Below are 22,549 nucleotides of genomic sequence, written 5' to 3'. Positions count from 1 at the left end.
TGATCGGTTCCAAAATGTATCGAAAATTACTCATTCTTATGCAAAACAAATGTGAAAAAATACTATTTTATGAATACATTTTAATTGTTTAAAGATGCACAATGTAACTTTCTAATTGGGGTTCTGTTCCTGTTTGTTTCTAAGGTGATGTTGTTGCTAAAAGGTTTTTTGGCATCCACTCAATTTATTTTCTCTTCAGCGACTAGGTCAGGAATCAGAATACACTAGACGGTTTGCAAGAACCCTGGAAGTGCGAGTTCGGGCACCAGCCAATCAGCGAAGAGCCATACATTCTGTGCTGTCGACAATTCCTGAGATCAAGGATTTAAAGCCGGAATAAAGAGAATGTTTGGTGAATTTTATCAAGGGGAAAAACGTTATTGCCCTTCTTCCTACGGGATTTGGGAAAAGCTTAATATACCATTTAACCCCATTAGCGGCGCATTACATATGTCACGACCAAATAGCAGGGACTGGTTAAATAAAAACTACCATCGAGCGAATGAATCCTAATACTGCGAGGTCAGACGGTTTCTACAAAGTGAAACCAGGTGATGAATCAGGCTAATGTCTATCTACATGGAGACAAGAAGATGACGCCAAGTTACAGATCAGATCTGCGAAGAGGCAATCACGTTCACAGTAAGAATGAACCCATGTATACAGTCAAACGTAACATCTCCATGGAAACAAGACCGATGACAGACAAGTGACATAGTGGATCTTTAACTCTATAATCTTTGTTTATGTGCACGTAAAAATACATTTCAGCTTGGTTCAAGTAGTTCCAATGAGGTAATGCATTTTAAACTCAATTGAATCGATATCACAAAACTCACCATCGGATTACTTAAGTTCAGATCGAAACAAAAGTCTCTGGTATCGTCCATTACCACCGTCACACCAATGTCCCGAAGGATACGCCGTTTTATTTCTTACTTATATGAAAAAGTGAAGTTATTTTCTTCATATCATAAAGCTAACCACCCGAGCCATTTCCTCTCTTTTCCGTTCATTTCACACTTAACTCGGTCACAGTCTGCTTGGTCCGAAATGGGACTGGGACCAATCGCCCTCATGATGTAAGAGTGAAATATATGGAGCCAATCATGAGAGAGGTCAAAGGTCACATGTGTTATAACAGTAGCAATTTCCCCGTTCCCTCGCACGCGTCCGCCTTTATGAATGTTCGTATTGATTTGGAATAAAAGTGTTCAGTAGAGGGCGTTTGTTCTGACATTGTCTTTGTAGGTTTGTAAAAGAAACTACTACTCTTTATTACCATTGCTGCTACTACTACCACTATTAAAGGCGCATTATGCAACTTTTCAGGTAGAGGGTCCACCAGCTAATACATGCATCCCGAATTTTGGACTTCTGGTCATCGCGCAATGCATAGGGGAGGGTCCTCTGAAAAAGTGAGCATCAAATCACCAAGTTTGATTTCCCAGTGGGATGCGTCTATTGTCAAAAGGCGAACTTTTCAAGGGATTCGGACATTGTAATTGTGTGGTTGTTGGATGTCCTAACAGCGGAAAACGGCTCGAGAAATGGGCTTCGGAAGTTTGCGAACCATAACTGCAAAAGGGAATCGGATCTGTGTGACTGCAAACCTCCGTTCAAACTGTTTCCCTTCCCAACGGAATTGAAAAATAGTGAAAGGTGAAGGCGATGGGCAGTATTGATCCACAGGAAACGGAAACCTTTTGCTTCGTAAGAAATCATCCCGAGTTTGCGGCGAACTTTTTGTATGTGGAGCGCCATCACAGCAAAATCCCAATCAACCTCTTTTACGAATTTAAAAAGTCAACCTCAAAGCGAAAGGCACCAGCTGTTCGCCAAGAAACAACTTCCACTGCAAGACGTGATGTTGCTGTAAAATTACAAGAACAAGAAAGTGCGAGCTCAGCCTGTTTGTCTTCTGCACCTCTCGCTTAACAAACTGGATTTTCCATAATTTTCATGACTGTGAGAATCCCGAGTGTATTACAGGTATTTTTATTGCTCAAAATAACCTAAAAAACATGCATTTTCATTGTCAACATAGTCGTCTCTGCACAGACCTGACATATAACTTGGCTTTGTAGACATTGCCATGGAAACAAGCAGTTGGCAAACAAGCAGGGTGAGGTTTACAGTGAGCTGCAAACCTCACTGAAGAGTGACGGGCAGCTGGTGAGGCAAAGTCCACTAAGCCTATAGTCTCAAATATGTTAATGGGGACTGAATTACACCAAGTGGCTTATATTTTCTTCACAAATGAAACTAGTACTGAAACTAGATACAAATTAGAGCAGGAATCGATACTAAAAAATGCCCCATTTACCTGAAAAGCTTTAGAATGATCTTGAGCTGTAACAGAACATGCATAAGATTACATACACTAGTATACGCCCATGGACAACTATGGAACCTGTGGAATTACACAGTTATAACACCACATGGTAAAATAAATGAAAGAACTACGATTTAAAGTCAAAAATGTCAGTCTACTGTCTAAATAAAGAGTGTTTTTATTATTATCATCATGGTTTTGGACTCTGTATCGAGTTGTCTATTCTTTAGTATTGAAATCAAGTTACAAACCAAGAACCGAAACCAAATCCAAGGCCATGGTTCTTGATCAGAAGAAGGTGGCTTGCCCTCTCTGGGTAGGTGGGGAGTCCCTGCCTCAAGATTGGAGGAGTTCAAGTATCTCTGTCTTGTTCACAAGTGAGGGGAGGTGGAGTGTGAGGTTGACAGGTGGATTGGTGCAAGTCGGCAGTGATGTGGTCGCTGTATCGGACCATTGTGGTGAAGGGGGACCTGAACCAAAAGGTGAAGCTCTCAATTTACCGGTCAATCTATGTTCCTACACAGCAAAAACTGGAAAGTTAAAATTTTAGGGTAAAATATTTCAGAGTGTTGTTTTTAACACCAAAAGTGTTATTTTAACTATTTGAAAGTTAAATGGCGGTTTGAGTTGTGGTTATTTGTCAGAGTTGATGTGGTTGAGGTTAATTCAACTTCCTTTACTGTTAATTTGGCTCCTTCCATTCACCACTTCAAACTCTTGTGAGAGCAGACCAGTTTGAACCAGTTTGTTTTGTACATAATTTCATCTTAAATTGAGTAAAAATAAAATAAAACACCTCTGTGTGTTGTTTAGCTAAATCAGAATAACTCTGCAAAGTGTTATCTGTTTACTCTCAAAACGTGAATATAACTCTGGATTTTGGGGTTAAACAGGAACTTTGGTCCAGTGTTACTTAATTAACATTTCCAAAAATGTTAAATTAACTCTAGAACAGATTGGACTCATATAAACTCTGAGAAAATGTTAAAGTTGATTCTGTGAGAGTCAATTTTAACACTCCAATTTTTGCTGTGTACCCTCACCTATGGTCATGAGCTCTGGGTAATGACCAAAAGAATAAGATCGGAAAAGAAGGGTGGCTTCCTGGAGAGACATGTCCCACCGGAAGGAGGCCCCGGGGAAGACCCAGGACACGCTTGGAGGGACTATGTCTCTCCGTTGGCCTGGGAACGCCTTGGGGTCCCCCCGGAGGAGCTGGAGGAAGTGTCTGGGGTGTAGGAAGTCTTGGAGTCCCTGCTTAGACTGCTGTCCCCGTGACCCGGCCCCGGATAAGTGGAAGAAAATGGATGGATAAAATCAAGTTGTACATTTTTGCATCGTGACAACACTAGTTAAAAAGTTTTATGTCAGATTAACTCACTAAACATGCTCCCTTGTTCACAAGATTCACAACAACATTACTACCATTTGTTACTATGACAATAACAACTACTACTACTTCTACTACAATTATTACTACTACTACCACGTTGAAAAGTAAGCCTCCTTCACGCCATAGAAAATCCCAGATCTGAGCTAGACTAACCTAACATAACCAGCTATTTCACTTCCTTGTAAACCATTTTGCCATTATGTCCAATGTTATTTTAATTAAGACTAACTGAGCAAGTATCAAAACAGACCCATTTGCTTCGTATGCAAATGTAACACGTGTATTTGAAGCTTGTTTTGGACCAAAGCATAGCCATCCAATACAATTCATTATTTTCATTCAAAGCAACATGCTGTTGACTGAAAATTATAATTACACCTTTCACAAATGTGTTTTAGCAGCAGCAGCAGCAGCAGCCTGTGTGTTTGGAAGCGTGTGTGCCTCTGTCTGCTGTGTGCTCTGAGTTTCATGTGAGGATGTCCATGTGATGTATCGCTCATCAGGCGTCACTGGGACCAAAGCACAGAACAGGAGAGAGCCCAAGTGGAGCCAGGAATAACACAACAAGAGCCAGACTATAACAGGGCTAAATGCAAATTAAACCAGATCTAAAGTGGAATTATACCAGGACTAAACCATAATTAAACCAGGACCATCAACAGGAATAAAAGAGGATTATACAGCAATATTCAGGACTAAACTATGCTGAAATGATAACAAAACATATCAACACCAACACAAGACTATTTTCAGGACCATGGACAGAGACCAAATGACAGTGAACTCACATAGCACTGGCATTTCATATTTATAAACTCTTTTGTACACATAAGCCCTCTTTGAGCGTGTGCTGCAATTCACCATCCTGAACTGTATTTATATGAAGGCTACAGCTTTTTAAAGACACATTTGCATCACTATGTTTTCAGTAGATGTGTTACAGCATGGTACATTATGTAACCATGTTTCTCTGAGTGAAGAGATCTCTCCTGCTAGTTACATATTCCATATGTTCCCGGGAGCACTTCAGATATTGCCAGTTTTTATATTTCTTTATTAAATAAGTAAGTTTTTTTTTTAATTTATATAGCACTTTTCACAGACATTTTGTCACCCGGTGGTGGTAAGCTACTATTGCAGCCACAGCTGCCCTGGGGCAGACTGACTGAAGCACGGCTGCCACCATCACTCACGCAAACACCACATTCATACTAGGCAATGTGGGTGAAGTGTCTTGCCTAAAGACACAATGACAGTATATGCGACTGGTGCCCCCCTGTGGCACCTGATTTACCCAGTGGTCTCCATCCAAGTACAAACAGGCCCGGCCTTGACAAGCCAGTATGACCACAAGATATGGTCACATATTAACAGGACGATACATGTATTTATGAACAGGACTGTTTTCAGTAGATGTGTTATGTGGTACATTACGTAACCATGGTTCTCTGAGTGAAGAGCCCTCTTTTGTGAGTTACATACTCCATATGTGTGGGAAATACAAGACTTGATTTTCAGTGAATGTTCCAGGGAGCACTTGAGATATAACTAGTTATTGTATTTATTTATTAAAGGGACAATGCATATTAAAAGACAAGATAATGCAAAGATAAACATGTACTTGAAAATATGCATTGTAGCCAAAGCTCATTTCATGCGAAATTAGTATAAAAATGTACAGGTCAGACATACAGTATACTCTCACTATTTACACATGCACAGCATTATCATCTATTTACAGATCTTTATACAAATATGACTGCAGTCCCTGGCTCATGTGCAAAAGGTGGGTTTAAGTTCAGTTTTGTTGACAGATATGGTTGTCCAATAACCATGATTGATGCTATGAAAAAGAAAAAAAAAAAGAAAAAAAATCAGTTATCTGGACACCCCAAAACGATCAGTTATTTATGCATAAATAAGTGATCATTGTGGGGTGTCCTGAGAACATGTTGAACCAGAAAAATAAAGAAAACAAAAGCACTTTTTTTTTTTTCCATATTTATGTAAGTAAGGTACAACAATGCATTGTGATAAAATAAAATGGCACTGCCCAGACACTGTGATGGAGAAAAGCTGACACAAAAGACGAGTTCTAAGTCCAGATTGGATTTTCACATCAGACAAAACTTTGATATAACACTTTTGACAGTTTCCATTTGAAACCTGTGCACTTTCTACATCTATAACATTGGATTTTATCATTCACTATCTGTCGTCTTCAGACTCACTGTCCATCAGACCTCAGTGTCTCTGACAGAACAGCCTCCTCATCCCTGATCCTGCAAATCCACTCTGAGACTGGAGCTTTAGAAGGGTCCTGGTCCAGTCCTGGTTTAGCCATGATCTAGTCCTGGTTTAGTCCTGGTTTAGCCCTGATCTAGTCCTGGTTTAGTCCTGGTCTAGACCTGATTTAGTCCTGGTTTAGCCCTGATCTAGTCCTGGTTTAGTCCTGGTTTAGCCCTGATTTAGTCCTGGTTTAGTCCTGGTCTAGACCTGATTTAGTCCTGGTTTAGCCCTGATCTAGTCCTGGTTTAGTTCTGGTCTAGACCTGATTTAGTCCTGGTTTAGCCCTGATCTAGTCCTGGTTTAGTCCTGGTTTAGCCCTGATCTAGTCCTGGTTTAGCCCTGATCTAGTCCTGGTTTAGTCCTGGTTTAGCCTGATCTAGTCCTGGTTTAGTCCTGGTCTAGACCTGATTTAGTCCTGGTTTAGCCCTGATCTAGTCCTGGTTTAGTCCTGGTTTAGCCCTGATCTAGTCCTGGTTTAGTCCTGGTCTAGACCTGATTTAGTCCTGGTTTAGCCCTGATCTAGTCCTGGTTTAGTCCTGGTTTAGACCTGATTTAGTCCTGGTTTAGCCCTGATCTAGTCCTGGTTTAGTCCTTGTCTAGTTCTGGTTTAGTCCTGTTCTAGTCCTGGTTTAGTACTGATCTTGTGATGTTTAGCCCTGGTTTAGTTCCTGATTTAGTCCTGGTCCAGGCCTGGTCTAATCCTGGTTAAGTGCCTGGGTTAGTCCTGGTTTAGCTCTAGGTTTGTCCTGGTTTAGTCCTTGTCTAGTCCTGATCTAGTCCTGATTTAGTCCTGGTTTAGCCCTGGTTGAGTCCTGGTTTAATCCTTGTCCAGTCCTAACCTAGTCCTGGTTTAGTATCGGTTTTAATCCTGGTCTAGTCCTGGCCTAGTCCTGGTCTGGTACCTGTTGTAGTCCTGGTTTAATCCTGGAAATCACTGGAGTGGACTGAATGGGGCTTAAAAGGATAAAATTGCGAGATAGCTCCAAATGCAGCAGACAATAGAGGCTCTTTGAATGTTAAAAGGGCTTTGTTGAAAGCGCATGCGCCCCCTGCAGGATGAAGAGAAATAATAATGAGTGAAGCTGTTTTTGTGTAAAAGTGAAATGAGACAAAGTGAATGTTCCCTGTGGCACAAATACAAAAACACAAAGGGACAGATATGAAAGAAAGAACGAAAGAAGAGAGGGGGAGAGAGGGATGAGAGAGAGGAGAGATCGAGGGAGACAGAGAGGGAGGAGAGAGAGACTAAGAGGGGAAGAGGAGAAAAAAAAAGGATAAATGAGGGATACAGAAAGAGTGATAGAGATAGAGAAAGAAAGCTAGAGAGAGAAAGAGAGGGGGATGTAGTGAGAGAGACAAAGAGAGGAGAGAAGAATGGAGATAATGGGAGACAGAGAGAGAGGGATGGTAGAGAAAAAAGAGGGGAGCGGAGAGAGAGAGATAGAGAGAGACACTAAGAGAGATACTAAGAGAGTGAGAGAGAGAGAGAGAAAGAGGAAGAGAGGGAGGCAAAAAGAAGAAGCACGGAGGGAGAGAGAGAAAGAGGAGAAGCAGAGGGGGGATGTAGTGGGAGAGACGGAAAGAGGAGAGAAGAATGGAGAGACAGAACCTAAGAGGGAGAAAGTTAGAGAGAGAGGAAGACAGAGAGAGGAGGGGGAGGGATAATAGAGAAAAAAGGGGAGCGGGGAGAGAAAGACAGGGAGACACTAAGAGAGAGAGAGAGAGAGAGAGAGACTAAGAGAGAGAGAGATAAAGGGAGGCAAAGAGGAGAAGCAGAGAGAAGAGAGAGAGAGAGAGAGCAAGAGAGAGAGGGGGGGCAGAGAGAGGGATGCAAAACGGAGAAGCAGAGAGAGAGACAGAGACAGGGAGGCAAAGAGGAGAAGCAGAGCGACAGAGAGAGATAGAAAGAGAGAGGGGGAGCAAAGAGGAGAAGCAGAGACAGAGAGAGAGAGAGAGCAAGAGAGAGAGAGAGAGAGAGGGAGGCAAAGAGGAGAAGGAGAGAGAAACAGAGGGGGGATGTAGTAAGACAGACAGAGAGAGAGAAAGGAGAGAATGACACAGAGAGAGAAACTAAGAGAGGGAGAAAGTTAGAGAAAGACAAAGACACAGAAAGAGAGGGATGATAGAGAAAAAGGGGAAGTGAGGGGGGATGCAGAGAGAGAGCCAGAGAGACAGAGAGAGAGAGACAGATAGAGAGGGAGGGAGCAGAGAAAGAGACTAAGAGAGAGAAAAAGTTAGAGAGAGAGTGTGAGAGAAAAGAGTTTTTTTTTTTTTTTTTTTTTTTTTTTTGTAAAAGTAAAATGAGGGAAACTGAAATTTCCCTGAGGCAAAAATACAAAGACAGAGATATGAAAGATGTGCAGGGAGATGTGTCAACAATAAACAGCGTAACAAAAGAAAAGAGTGAAGAGTGTGAGAGGGAGGGAGGAAGAGAAACAGAAAAAAAGATGGAGACACAGACAGACAGAGAGAGATGGGGAGGGGGGGGGAATTTTGTGTTAAAATCAGATGCATGAGACTGAGCTGAGGTGATGGAAAATAATAGAGATGTTTTATGTCTGGAGTCAGTGACTGTGTGACCTGCACAAGTCAGACTCATGTGTGCAGACTGACGAGAGTTCAGATCTGCCCTGTGATTGGTTCTGTCTATAATACATCTGTGAAACTGAACACAATCACAAAGACAAACACAATATACTTACATAACCAGGGAGTGCACGTTAGTATGCTAGTCACCAAAAACCTGCCCTGGTCTTTGAACGTTGTGAAAAGCTTTTATAAACTCAGTCAACGTATGAATGCTAAAAGGTGAGTGTTTTTAAAAGGCCTGTGTTATGTTATTTTCTGATCTGTGTTATAATGTTGTTTCCTCATCACAAATAAACCTGGAGTTGTGTTTTTTTTGTTTCATTCACACATGTTTAACACACAAATCCAGTTCAGAAAACACTTTGTTCCATCTTTCCATCCATCCATTTTCTTTGGCTTATCTGGGGGTGGGGCACGGGGGTGATAGTCTAAGCAGCCTCCCAGACTTCCTTCAGCCCAGACACATCCTCCAGCTCCTCTGAGGGGACCCCAAGGTGTTCCCAGGCCAGCCGAGAAACATAGTCCCTCCAGCGTGTGCTAGGTTTTCCCCGGGGCCTACTTCTGGTAGGACATGCCTGGAACACCTCCTGAGGGAGGCGCCCAGGAGGCATCCGGAACAGATGCCTGAACCGCCTCAGCTCCTCTCATCGTGGAGGAGCAGCGGCTCTACTCCGAGCTGCTCCTGTGTGACTGAGCTCCTCACCCTATCTCTAAGGGAGCACCCAGCCACCCTGCGGAGGAAACTCATTTCGAGCTCGTGTAACTGCGATCTCGTCCTTTCGGTCATTACCCAGAGCTCATGACCATAGGTGAAGGAAGGAACATAGATTGACGGTAAATTGAGAGCTTTGCCTTTCGGATCAGCTCAGTCTTCACCACAACAGTCCAATACAGTAACCACATCACTGCCGACGCTGCACCGATCCACCTGTCAATCTCACGCTCCATCCTCCCCTCACTCGTGAACAAGACCCCGAGATACTTGAACTTCTCCCCTTGTGATGTCATGTGGTAATACAGGAAGCGCCCAACTGCATTTTTAAACTCCATAAACCTTCACTAGAATCATTTGAATTGCCAATCTCTACTGAACAAAAAGTAAAAGGTAGCTGTTAACTTGAAAATTACCTTTACATGACATCACAAGGTGGAACAGAGCATTTTGAGCTTTGGAGATGAAGACAGACAAATAATAAAGTGTGTGAATGAAACAAAACACAACTCCAGGTGTGTTTTTGAGGAGGTTACACCATTCTAACTTAACTTAAAGCTCACAAGAGTCAATTTTGCGTAATATAGGACCTTTCACGTTGACTATATTTCAATTAGATGTGTATTGGTAAGTATTAATGTATCACACCATATTTTAAGTAACAAAACAGACCTAAACCAGCCCACAGTGTAAACCAACCCAACACAGAAAGAATAAATAACTTACATTGTTTCCGTTTTATTGATTATCCGAGTCTGAACAATGTTTTATTTTGAAAAATGACCAAATTGCCTCCGTTACATCCATCTATGACTCTTGTCTCAGTCACGTGATACATTAACACTAATATTAAGCTGCAAAATTAGTAAAAAAACATACGTCTTTCGAACATTTATAATCATCTTTACAAAATACCACAGTTTTTGTTTTGGTCGTATCATTTTATTTTGTCGTATTTATCCGCCGCACCTTAACGGCCAGTCAGCGAAAATATTGTGTGACATTAAACTGGTCCGTGGCGCTAAAAAGGTTGGGGACCGCTGGTGTAAACCGCGACTTCACATTTTTCCAGACACATTTCCCCAGTTAAATGTATGTTGGCGTAATGAAGACGAATGGCGGTGCGAGTGGAGCAGGTGCAGAGTGTGTCCTGGGATCAGATGGATGCCCCTCTCACTGTATCTCTGTGTAACTCGGTGTACGTTTGTGTAAATGCTCCATACTTCACCTCCACGCGTCGGGCCGAGCCTATCCGTCCTGGAGAAGTCTCTACTGCACCGCTCACTCCGCTCTCGTTTACTACAGAAATGTGAAATCCCGAATACTGCCTCATACATCACTCCAGATAAGCACAAGAAAAAGAGGAAGCAAAAGAAGTGCGGTTTATGTGACGCCAGATTTTGTGTATTTAATGTTTGTTCTTACATGTACATTAAAGGCACATACTTCTCCTGACATGAGATATAAAAAACAAAAAAACAAATATAAAATAGCTACAAATTAAATGTCAAACTGTTGGTAAATGTGAAAACAACCTGCATAGGCTCATGAAATCTGCAGTACTGTCCTATAGAGACCCGGGACATGAGGAACTAGGAATGAACCAGGACTAAAACCGGACTAAACCAGGACCAAACCAGAACTGAACCAGGACTGAGTGTCGGTACAGGCCGGGAGGTGCGCCCACAGAGACCGTCGGGTGGCTGCAGGCGAAAAGACCGGCGCAGAGCTCCACGCCTCACACGGGCTCGGGGTTCTCCCTCTCAAGTCTAAGATTAGTCCTGGTTTAGATCTGGTTTAGTCCTGGTTCAGTCCTGGTTCAGTCCTGGTTTAGTCTTGTTTTAGACCTGGTTTAGACCTGTTTTAGTTCTATTTTTGTCCTGCTTTAGACCTGTTTTAGTTCTGGTTCAGTCCTGGTTCAGTCATGGTGTAGTCCCGGTGTAGTCCTGGTTCAGTCCTGGTTTAGTCTTGTTTTAGACCTGGTTTAGACCTGTTTTAGTTCTATTTTTGTCCTGCTTTAGACCTGTTTTAGCTCTGGTTCAGTCCTGGTTCAGTCCTGGTTTAGTCCTGGTTCAGTCCTGGTTTAGTCTTGTTTTAGACCTGGTTTAGACCTGTTGTTAGTTCTATTTTTATCCTGCTTTAGACCCCTTTTAGTCCTGGTTCAGTCCTGGTTTAGTCCTGGTGTAGTCCTGGTTCAGTCCTGGTTTAGTCTTGTTTTAGACCTGGTTTAGACCTGTTTTAGTTCTATTTTTATCCTGCTTTAGACCCTTTTAGTCCGGGTTCAGTCCTGGTTCAGTCCTGGTTTAGTCCTGGTTCAGTCCTGGTTTAGTCTTGTTTTAGACCTGGTTTAGACCTGTTTTAGTTCTATTTTTATCCTGCTTTAGACCTCTTTTAGTCCTGGTTCAGTCCTGGTTCAGTCCTGGTTTAGTCCTGGTGTAGTCCTGGTTCAGTCCTGGTTTAGTCTTGTTTTAGACCTGGTTTAGACCTGTTTTAGTTCTATTTTTGTCCTGCTTTAGACCTGTTTTAGTTCTGGTTCAGTCCTGGTTCAGTCCTGGTGTAGTCCTGGTTCAGTCCTGGTTCAGTCCTGGTGTAGTCCTGGTTCAGTCCTGGTTCAGTCCTGGTTTAGTCCTGGTGTAGTCCTGGTTCAGTCCTAGTTTAGTCTTAGACCTGGTTTAGACCTGTTTTAGTTCTATTTTTATCCTGCTTTAGACCCCTTTTAGTCCTGGTTCAGTCCTGGTTTAGTCTTGTTTTAGACCTGGTTTAGTTCTATTTTTGTCCTGCCTTAGACCTCTTTTAGTTCTGCTTTAGTCCTGGTTTAGTCCTGGTGTAGTCCTGGTTCAGTCCTGGTTTAGTCTTGTTTTAGACCTGGTTTAGACCTGTTTTAGTTCTATTTTTGTCCTGCTTTAGACCTCTTTTAGTTCTGCTTTAGTCCTGGTTAAGTCCTGGTTCAGTCCTGGTTCATTAAAGTTAAAGGTGCACTGTGTAACTTCTGGTGGAGGGTCCGTCAAATGCTTTTCTGATGTTATTGCTTTGTCTGGAATGTTTGATAGTATGACATTAGTATGGCATCAAACCTTTCTATCTTCACGGAGACCAAACCAGACCAAGTTACAGGTCAGATCTGTGGAGAGGCGATCCCACTCGCAGTCAGAATGCTGTTTTTCTAGGTATTTTTGAGCTATAAAACCACCTGTAATTGAATAAATATAAAGTAGAGCCGTCTAATGTCATACTGTGGAAGATTCGAAGACACATCCCCAACCAGAAAAGTTACACAATGCACCTTTAAACACACCTACACTTTGAAGCAATGGCAAACCTCAATATGTCTGATTACGAGATGTATTTGGGTCAAAACGCGTATAATTAAACAGATGTGAGGTGAATCTGCGGTCAGCTCCTGTTCAGATGAAATCAAAGCCGAAAACGCATCTTAATGAGCTGAAACGAAAAACTAATAATTCTAATAATTCTTTGTTCAGGGGAAATTGAAAGATGTTTGTTTTCAGAGCGACCTCTTGAGTTCAGTACACACTTTCTCATGTTGTTTGAAGTCTAGTTGAACGTTATAATTACATTTTCTACAATGGTTAGAAATAGTGTTTGATCACAGACTCTAGAGGGGGACAGAGAGCACGTGCACTGAACTGTGAGGGTACGCTGTTATGTTCTGATCAAAGGGAATTTATGAGGTTGTAAAACTACTACATGTTTAATATTTTTTTACTTTTAATTGTACATGCTTTTCAGACTTGCCTTACCTTGAAATACCTACATGTGTGATCTTGTATGTTTGATTGGAAAGTGTGTAGTAATAAGTTGTGAGTAAAAACAAAGCATCAAATTGAGCAGTTAGAATTTGACATTTTCAGAGGATTTTATTTGTTTTTATATTTATTTATTTTGAAAGTCCCATATTTTAAAATTGAGGTGGAGAATTTCATAAAAGGCATCCAAAATTAGGTCCACGAGATTGAGACAAAACAAGATTTTAATATAATTTCTAATATATACATTATGCGATTAAGTTTCTTTCTTTCTCTTTTTTTTTTTTTAATTCTGTATTTTTTTTATTTTTATTTTATTACTCTTTTTGTCTAATCCAAATGTAAACACACACACACAGAAGATAAAATAATATAATAATAATAATAATAATAATAATAATAATAATAATAATAATAATAATAATAATAATAATAATAATATAATATAATATATTATTTAAGCAACTCTTGAGGTCAAAAGCATTTTATTGTCAGAGACTCAGGAAGGGCGCATTAGCATGCTAGTTGTCATTAACATTTTCTCATTGAACATATCTTAAGCTGTGTTTTTGGCTCTTTTTTTTCACTCGTACAACTGTTTTTGGGATCAGTTCCAAGTTTTGGCTTAATCGTTTTTGTCGTGCTTCGAGTAATTTATTTAATTTATTTATTTATTTGAGACAAGGGACAGCTCACAATTTTTACATTAACCTTAACAGGAGAGATGCATTGTGCCAGGTTGTAGCACCAGTGTTAATTTCCACCTGTCGTCCCTGAGCAGGTTCATTGTTTGATTGTATTTAACTGACCTTGACTATCAACTGTTCTTCCTGGAGACCTGTAGCATGTTTTGGGTTTGGTAATATTTTGGTTTGTTTGGTATTTTAGTAAGTCCCCATTTTCACAGACATTTTTGTCACAAACACGCGTTACAGGGCATTACATTCAGCATATATTATTCATTCACTCTATACCTGGTGATGGTAAGATACTGTTGTAGCCACAGCTGCCCTGGGGCAGACTAACAGAGGCATGGCTGCCATGCCAATCGGCACCAACGGTCCCTCTGACCACCACCACCATCACTCACTCACACACCACTTTCATACTAGGCAATGTGGGTGAAGTGTCTGGCCACTAGCACCAGTCCCCTGGACAGGTTCATTGACTGATTGTATTTAACTGACCTTGACTATTAACTGTTCTTGGAGACCTGTGTAGCATGTTTTGGGGTGATGAGGGAAACCGGAGCGCGTGGAGAAAACCCATCCAGACACGGGGAGAAACATACAAACTCCACACAGAAAGGCCCGGGTGACCCAGGGATCGAACCCAAAACCTTCTTGCTGTGAGGCATGAGTGCTAGCCACTCAGCCACCGTGCCAAATATACACGGGGTAACGAGAACCGATTAACTGCCAATCGTAGGTCGCAGGAATATTAAACGTGTTTGAAATCCAGTCACTTCTCAAGAGGGTTTTGCACTGTTGAAGTAGTTCCACAAGCTGTGAACTTTGGTCGTACAGTTTGAGTCGGGGCTGAGTGAAACTATCGAAAATATCGCACAGTGTATGTCTGGCATGAAAGGTGCATCTTGTAACTTTTCTGCTGGAGGGTCCATCAAATGCTTTTCTCCATGAAGATGTTAGTGCTTTGTCTGGAATATTTCACAGTTTGGTATTAAACTGACCAAATCAGACCAAGTTACAGGTCAGAACTGTGAAGAGGCGATGCTCCTCACAGTGAGAATGCATGTTTTTCTTGGTATTTTTGAGCTATAAAACCACCTGTAATTCAATAAATGTTAAGTAGAGCCGTTTAATGTCACACTGTGGAACATTCCAGGCACAGCAATGACATATCCAACCAAAAACCCCAACAAAAAGTTACACAGTGCACCTTTAAAATTCACTAGTCCTGGTTCTCAAGTTGTTAAGACAGTATAAAATCAGCACTTTAATCTACACTATTATTATTATATGGCACAAACTGAACTGAAATTACTATTTTTGGACTCCATCTACAAAACAAGACAAAAAAAAAAAAAAAAACATGATTCAACGTTTCCTCTTTGGACATATCTTTAGTACAGAAAAACATTAGCCTCTGCATCCTCCATTTGTAACCTTGACAACAAGCAATTCCAAAATGTGAAGCTCTAATCTATTTGTGCTTTTATAATACAAGTGTAATTTATGATATTAGACATTTTTTGCATCCGTGCTGAATTGGCAAAGTAAAAGTCCCATGGATCTTGCGCAGGTCGTGTTATGGTAATAGCGTTTCGCATTATTACAAAAACGCCCACTCAGCAACTCGGCGCCCACCTGCAAAATGCGCTTACTGTCATTTTAAAATATAATGTATGCAGTGTTATACTACAAATACATAAATACATACAAATAAATGTATTAAACGGTATTTGACAGTTCAGGAATATCATACAACTATTATTAAAGAGCCAGTATTAAGTTATTTTCTGATCTATGTTATAATGTTGTTTCCTCATCAAAAACATACCTGGAGTTCACACATTTAAAACTCGGGCTCGATATCATTAAGAAGTTGCCGATGCGATAAATAGGCCACGATATGATACGCTTTTCGAGACAGTGCTCTTTTTCGATTCAATACGATATATTTCAGCTCCCGTTTACACTGAAACAAATCCTCGTATGACCGTATCGGAAATGATCTGCGTCCACACTCGTCTTTTCTGTGTCGGCAAACCTTCCCTGTCCACACAGCTTTGAGCATATGTGTTCACATTTTACAGAAATGAAACTTAAAAAAAACACATGGCTAATTTGTATAAACTGAGCGCTCAAAAAACAGCTCGCTATTGTGCGCTGATGCGGTTCTGTCGGACTGAAGGACACGACTCAGTGGAATATGAGTGTTCTTTCTGTGACAGAGGGATGTTCTGCTGATGGTGAGTCTGTTCTGTGTTTCTATCACGTTGGATATGGTTCATGTTAAACTTTTCAGAGATTAAACTTTTCAGAGATTATACGTCTGCAGGTCACACGCATAGACCGTATATATGAATGGACATATATTCTTCCCTCTTAGCGTTTTTTACTTCGCAGTGCGGCAGTGTATCAGCATTTTCAGGTGTCCACACAGTGCCAGATCAGATCCGTACTCAGATCAATTCGTGGGAGGTGGCAGCACCAGATCGTTCCGTCTCTGGAGCGGTTTTCAATCGGATTAGTGTGGAAAAACTCTGCATCCGCAACAAAAACGATACGAATACATACTATTGTGGATGGGGCCTCAAATCGATTCAATACAGTTCAGTGAAGAACAAAGACTAAACCATGCCTGTGATAGTAAAACTTTTAAAATTTACTAAATTTGTGCAGAGTTAATATGAAAATCACCCATTTTACTCATCAAAACAGTGAAAATGGCAACACAATTGTAGCTCTTACACAAAATAATTTAGTAAAATATACCTAAAAATACTCCTGGTGATATATCGATACAGCAGCCCACGATACTAATACTGTATCATCAAATTAAACAATACGATCTATCGATATTTCAGTATTTTTGCACACTCCTATTTAACATGCAAATCCTGCATATTTAGGCTGTCTTCTTCCATCAAACTGTCTGTTCCACCTTGTGATGTCATAAGGTAATACAGGAAGTGCTCCACTGTGTTTTTTTTTTAACTCCATACACCTTCACTAGAATCATTTGGATCATTTCACACCTGAATCTGAATTGGCAATCTCTACTAAACAAAAGATAATAAGGTAGCTGTTCACTTGAAAACTACCACTTCATGACATCACAAGGTGGAACAGAGCATTTTGAGCACGTGAAGGGAAAAAAAAACACAACTCCGGGTAAGTTTTTGAGGAGGTAAAGCTCACAAGAGTCAATTCTGTGTAATATAGAACCTTTAAAGAGAGAGTTGTTATGTTTGGTCACCTTTTGTTTTCCCCCTGTTTTTTATTGTCTATATTTTTTTGTATTATTTTTCCCCTAGTTTTTGGTAAGTTATAGTTATGTTTTGCAGATGTAAATTATATATTTACCCTAATTTCTGGCAAGAGCTGTTAAATGTGCAAGCCCAATGCCACCTCTCGCTCCCTCTCACTCTCCTCCTCCACTGCGCCTCACAGGTAACGCTGGAAGCCGCCTTGCTCCTTCGTTTTGGTAGCTTTTTGTTAGTCATTAGCCTTTTGTTTTGACCTGGTCAGACCTGCTGTCCTGTTTTCGCTTTTCCAGTGGGTTTAGGTTTATAGTTTTTTTGTTTTTTTTTGTCTTTAGTTACAAGTGTTGGCACTGGCTTCTGCAGTCCTGTATGGGGTTGGCCCAGAGTCGCACTTTTTTGTTCTGTTTGGGCGGCTCATCAGGTCCACCTTTCTGTTATTACTTTTTCTTAGTTTTTTGGGCACAGGTTAAGGGTTTTCTTTTTTTGGTTTCAACACCTACAAAGTCAGAAAGAAAACAAAAAAAATATATGTTGGGATTCATTTTTTGGGGGTCGTAACAGGAGTATTATGCAAAACTGACTAACTGGAGCTTTCTACCATGTTATAATATAGTCATCCATGTATGTTTGAGTAATCTAGGGATCTCTCCTGGGCACTATTGGAACCCACCTCATAATTAGCAGTCACATTGCGCTCAATACAAATGTGTGTTTATATTAACATGTCAGGGTATATTCCTGATTTGCTAACTTTTTTTTTTTTTTTTCTCATGGTAATTCCCTCTGCTGCCAGTAGATGGAGCCCTACACCTGGATTCCAGTATAGGGAGCACTCAAGCTGGAAAATAATGTCTCGTTCTACTAGGGATGTAACGATATCCACATGTCTCGATACGATATTCTCATAATATCCATCTCACAGTGCGATATTTATTGCGATATTTTGTGAAGGCCAAAAAATAAAAATAAAAATAATAATAATAATACAAAATTGTGAGCATACAAATTTTCTCTAGTCAAAAAATTATGATTATAAATTCCTTATTTCAGCATGTAGATTGGACTGAAACAGAGCAAAGGATCATGGTCTGTGTAGTTCCCACAATTTTTTAGCTGCTGCTGCACCAAAACAACGAATTTAAAGCAAAGAGACTTGTGATTCGATATGTTGCGATGGCCCACGATATTATTTCACGATATTTCGATTATTGTTACATCCCTAGGTTCTACACATGGTCATTATTTGAAGTTGTAAAATATGAGATGCCAAAGTAAAGGTCAACAACAATATAATGAATAATATGTGTCCTGTCATATTAGACCACAGGGTTTGTAAACAGAAGGCCTGAATTTAAAAAATAAATAAAAAAAATAAAAAATAAGGGCTTATATTGGACAAAAATCTCTTATGAGCTTTAAAACATATTAAAATGTTGTTACCTCATCAAAAACATATCTGGAGTTGTGTTTGTGTCATTCATTCTTTCATTAATTCACTGAATAACGCTTCATTATTAGTACCTCTTGTATTACAACATGACATCACAAAGTTTTTTTTTCATGTGAGAGAAGAACTCTGCCTTAATACAACTCCAGATATGTCTTTAATGAGGAAACAACATTATAACATGGATCAGAAAATAGCGTAATATGGGCCTTTTAAGGAGTGACTTGGAAACATCTCATATAATGGAAAAATCCAGCTGGTTTTGGCCAATGACAAACCCACTGAACCACAAAAGAGCCTGGATAGAAAACATTAGTGCCTCATTTTATCTTCCTTCACTTCAAGAGGTTTGTGTAATTGTAGCCTTCAGCATTTAAACTGCACTGGTAGGACCTTGCCGACTGTGCCGCTGTCACCTCACACCTTTACTTTGTTGGAAAAACACCTACACCTACGTTAAAGTATGATTTTTCAGACGTGTCAATCACCTCAAACCCTTTAGCACGTCTCTAGTATTATATAGACTGTTTAAAGAAGTGGACTAAGGGAGTGTGACGTCACCCACAGCGTTTAGCTCCAGTCAAAAGAAGTTCTTATATATTAAAATGTTCACACTGACAGCAGTGAGAGGGCGCTCTAGTCTTGTGTGTCAGTATCTGCTGCTCTTGTTACTCCTGTGTCACTATCACTTCGCTGCACATGTCTCCTGCAGAAAGAGCCTCTGTCCTGTCTGTATCATGTCAGTCGATCGCACCATTACTTCTGTGTCACTGAAAATTTTAACTTTAAACAAACTTATAAAGACAACTGAGAAGACTGAACACAAATGGCCCCAAAAAGAAGCAGCAAGCAGCGAAATATGCAGCTGAAAATGATAATCGAGCAACAGAAAGAAAGTCTGGAGTGAGTGAGAAACTTGTGACACCGGGAAGGTGCACCGTGAAACTTTCCTGGAAGTCACTGACAAAGCCTGGACTTCAGTGACACCGAAACCATCCTGTCGGGATTCAGAAAGGCCGGAACAATTCTAAATGGAACTGATGCTGAGTCTGACGACAGCTACACAGAAGAGGAAGCGGCGCTCTGTTTACCTCCGGAGGTCACAGAGTTGCTCAGAAGTGACACCGAGGATGAAGAATTGAATGGATTTAGTGATTTGGCGTGAGATGTAGAGTTTGTTACACTTGTTCTGTTCTGTTGTTTATGTTATAGTTTATCTGAAGAACTGTTCATATGTGACGTTAACAGTCTGTTGTTCTCTGTTCTATTGTTGTTACTGTAATTTAAGTGTGACTAATATATGTTTTTTTCTTCTTCATTATGCATTTTTTGGCTGGTGCGACTTATACTACGGAGACCAGTGATGGGAAAAACAACAAAAGTATTTAGTCACAGGGTGCTGAATACTTGGATTAACATGTATTTTGTAAAGTGTTCTGAAACATGGTTTAATCAGAGTAGTGTATTCTTAATACTTGGTATACTTTTACATGGAGTTGGATTTAATGAAAGAATAACGACACAACCAGAGCTGAACGATTTTAAGTAAACAATCTATTGCGATTTTTCTGGCTGATATTGTGATTTTCAATTATTTCGTTTTGACGCTGGAGAGTAAAGCCCAATTTACGCTTTACATACATTTCCTGTATTCTGCTTTCCTTTCTGTCAATACACGTTTGAGCAATAATGTGTTTAATTCAGCTTTGTGCACATTTGTTTACATTTTACAGAAACAAATCTTCAACCCCATGGCTCATTTGCACAAACTATAAGCGCTGAAAACAACAGCTCGCTCCTTGTGCGCTGATGCGGTTCAGCTTCTGCAGGACTAAAGGACACAACTTAGTGGAATATGAGTGTTCTTCCTGTGACAGAGGATGTGCTGATGATGGTGAGTCTGTTCTTGTATCCTTCTGTCTCGTTGAAGATGGTTCATGTTAAACTTTACACGAACGACAGGTTTAAATCTTCGACTCCTAGCGTTGTGGTGGTGAATTACTTCACAGCGCATGTACCTCAGTGCAGACCTATAAATCAAAAACGAAAGCGACAAGGCGAAGGCGGCAGTGTGCGTTGAGTCGACGCAGAACTGAACTTCGCCCTTAAATTGGGCTTTAGGAGCACTGCAAAAAAACACGGCTTTGACGCTCCCAAAATCGTGTTGTCTGAGATTGCGATTTTCAGTCCAAAACAATCGATCGTTCATCCCTAGACTCAACAGTGGCTTTAAAAAACAGCTGTACGTTTGTTTCACGGTTTATTTGTTATTCATTCCCCATCACTATTTAGAAAAGGAACGTCTTTTCATTAGTTATGTCCAATATATATAACTTAAAACTTTTTTAGCTATGTTTTTGCTTTCTTTTTGATTTATGTGTGCATTGCGTCACCATGGTAACTGCATGTACAACACCCCCAGCGCGAGGTCACGGCAACACATCAATTTAGATTCATTATTATTTAGTATATCCCTATGTATATTGCTAGAAAATCACCTTTGTTGCCATGAAAATACAAAATGATCGTATTTAGAGCGGCCAAACAGCAGAATCATTATTTACAGTTTAACACAGCGACTATACTCCAGCCATTTCCACCTATTTCCACATATTTACAAAGTGATTTTCTCTCTCACCGCTGATGCAGAGACTGAAACGGCACAGCTCGTCGCACAGTGTGTCCGGGCTCTCCGCTTCTCCTTGTCCTCCCACTCTCCTCCTCTTCCTCGGAGACATCCTCTTCACCAGTTTCATCACTCGCTCCACTTTGTCCATGCCGATGGTCGGAACAAGTCTCAATTTTATATCCAAAAGGCGCGTACAAATTTGAGCTCCAATATTCCAGGTTTCGGCGGGGAAATTGTCCGCTTCGATTTCGGTTGTCTGTAAAAAATTTCAGTCCTTGTAATTGGAAATTTGCTTGGATGAAATTCAAAAATGAAATCTCGCAGTAAGTAAAAGGAACGAAGTATCGCTTTGGGGTCCTAAATTAGATTTTGGTTTGAGAACTTTATACCTCAGAAATTGTAGTTTGGTACCTTCTTAGCATGAAATTTAAAAAATTAAAAGAAATTATTAAAAGAAAAATGAAGCTCCACAATTCTACACTTCACTTTGTCGATCCAATATTCCTGAAAATGTCCACCTCGAAATTGCTTTTACAGTTTGAATCCATGCGAATAATCTTGAGCGAACTCTAATTTTCAAAATAGTCCGGTTTTCAATTTACGTATCCGCTTCTTCCCGTTCTAATTTTCAACGCTTTGATTTGAAAATGTCCACTCAAATTTGTTTCGGTTGCGCAGTTGTAATCTTATAAATGAGAAATGTTCATGCAAACAAAAAAATTCACAATAATTTTCTAATTCGCCGTTGCAAACTCAAATTTCGTTTTGGACTCTTCAACGTAACTCAAAATCTGCCGTGAAACTAAATTTAAAAGTTCCGAGTTGTTGTTTACTATTATTTATTCTCGGTGGAAGTTCTTTATTCCAATTTTTTACTTAAATTTTTTTCCAAAATTCCCGTCTTTCCCCATGATCGACTGAACATCTTCGAATTCCACGTTGTAGTTTCTTAAAAGTTTTCGATGTTAATTTACGCGACGCCTGTTTGTTTTTGCCTTCCAATTTTCAACTCTCCATGTTTTCGAGAAGTTCTTACAAAGATCTCCCTTCAGGAATTACAATTTTCAACCAGGAAGATTCCCACAATTCCGATAATCCATTCTGAAATTTCAAACTTCTTCCATCTTTGCTCCTTTTTTTTGCTTTCCTACCTTCAGGTTTTGCTTGAGGAAGAAAATCCAAAGAAAAGTTCTCAGCCGGATCCTTCAAATTTCCCCTTTATCTGAAACTTCTTCCCGTATTTCGTTCTTGTGTAGAAATATTCCAGATTGAAATTCGTTCTCGGATTTCTTGGGTTTGAAGAGTCCGTGGTCTCTCTCTCTCTCTCTCTCCGTTGCTGTTCAGTTTGCAGTGAATCCGAGAGCACAGCAGCAGCTCCAGTGTTCACACCCCCAAATTTAACCCTCTCCTCTCCACATTTTTATGTCATCTCTCTCTCT

At 40.3% G+C, this 22,549-nt stretch overlaps 1 protein-coding gene across 1 annotated transcript in view; it reads right to left on the bottom strand.

Annotated features, from left to right (window-relative positions):
- Window positions 1-21,258, bottom strand: part of grip2b (glutamate receptor interacting protein 2b) — a 351,696-nt gene extending 330,438 nt beyond the window's left edge. Inside the window, exon 1 of the mRNA XM_055160802.1 lies at window positions 21,120-21,258. Within this exon, the coding sequence (XP_055016777.1) occupies window positions 21,120-21,258 (139 nt within the window). The remainder of the gene's footprint in view (window positions 1-21,119) is intronic.
- Window positions 21,259-22,549: the final 1,291 nt, after the last annotated feature.

Source organism: Boleophthalmus pectinirostris, unplaced genomic scaffold (assembly GCF_026225935.1).
Source record: "Boleophthalmus pectinirostris isolate CB_2022bp ecotype Guang Dong unplaced genomic scaffold, ASM2622593v1 HiC_scaffold_3, whole genome shotgun sequence".
In the NCBI taxonomy this organism is placed as follows: domain Eukaryota; kingdom Metazoa; phylum Chordata; class Actinopteri; order Gobiiformes; family Gobiidae; genus Boleophthalmus; species Boleophthalmus pectinirostris.
The sequence above is the reverse complement of the archived record's forward strand: the minus strand, read 5'-3'. Positions and strand labels throughout refer to the sequence as shown.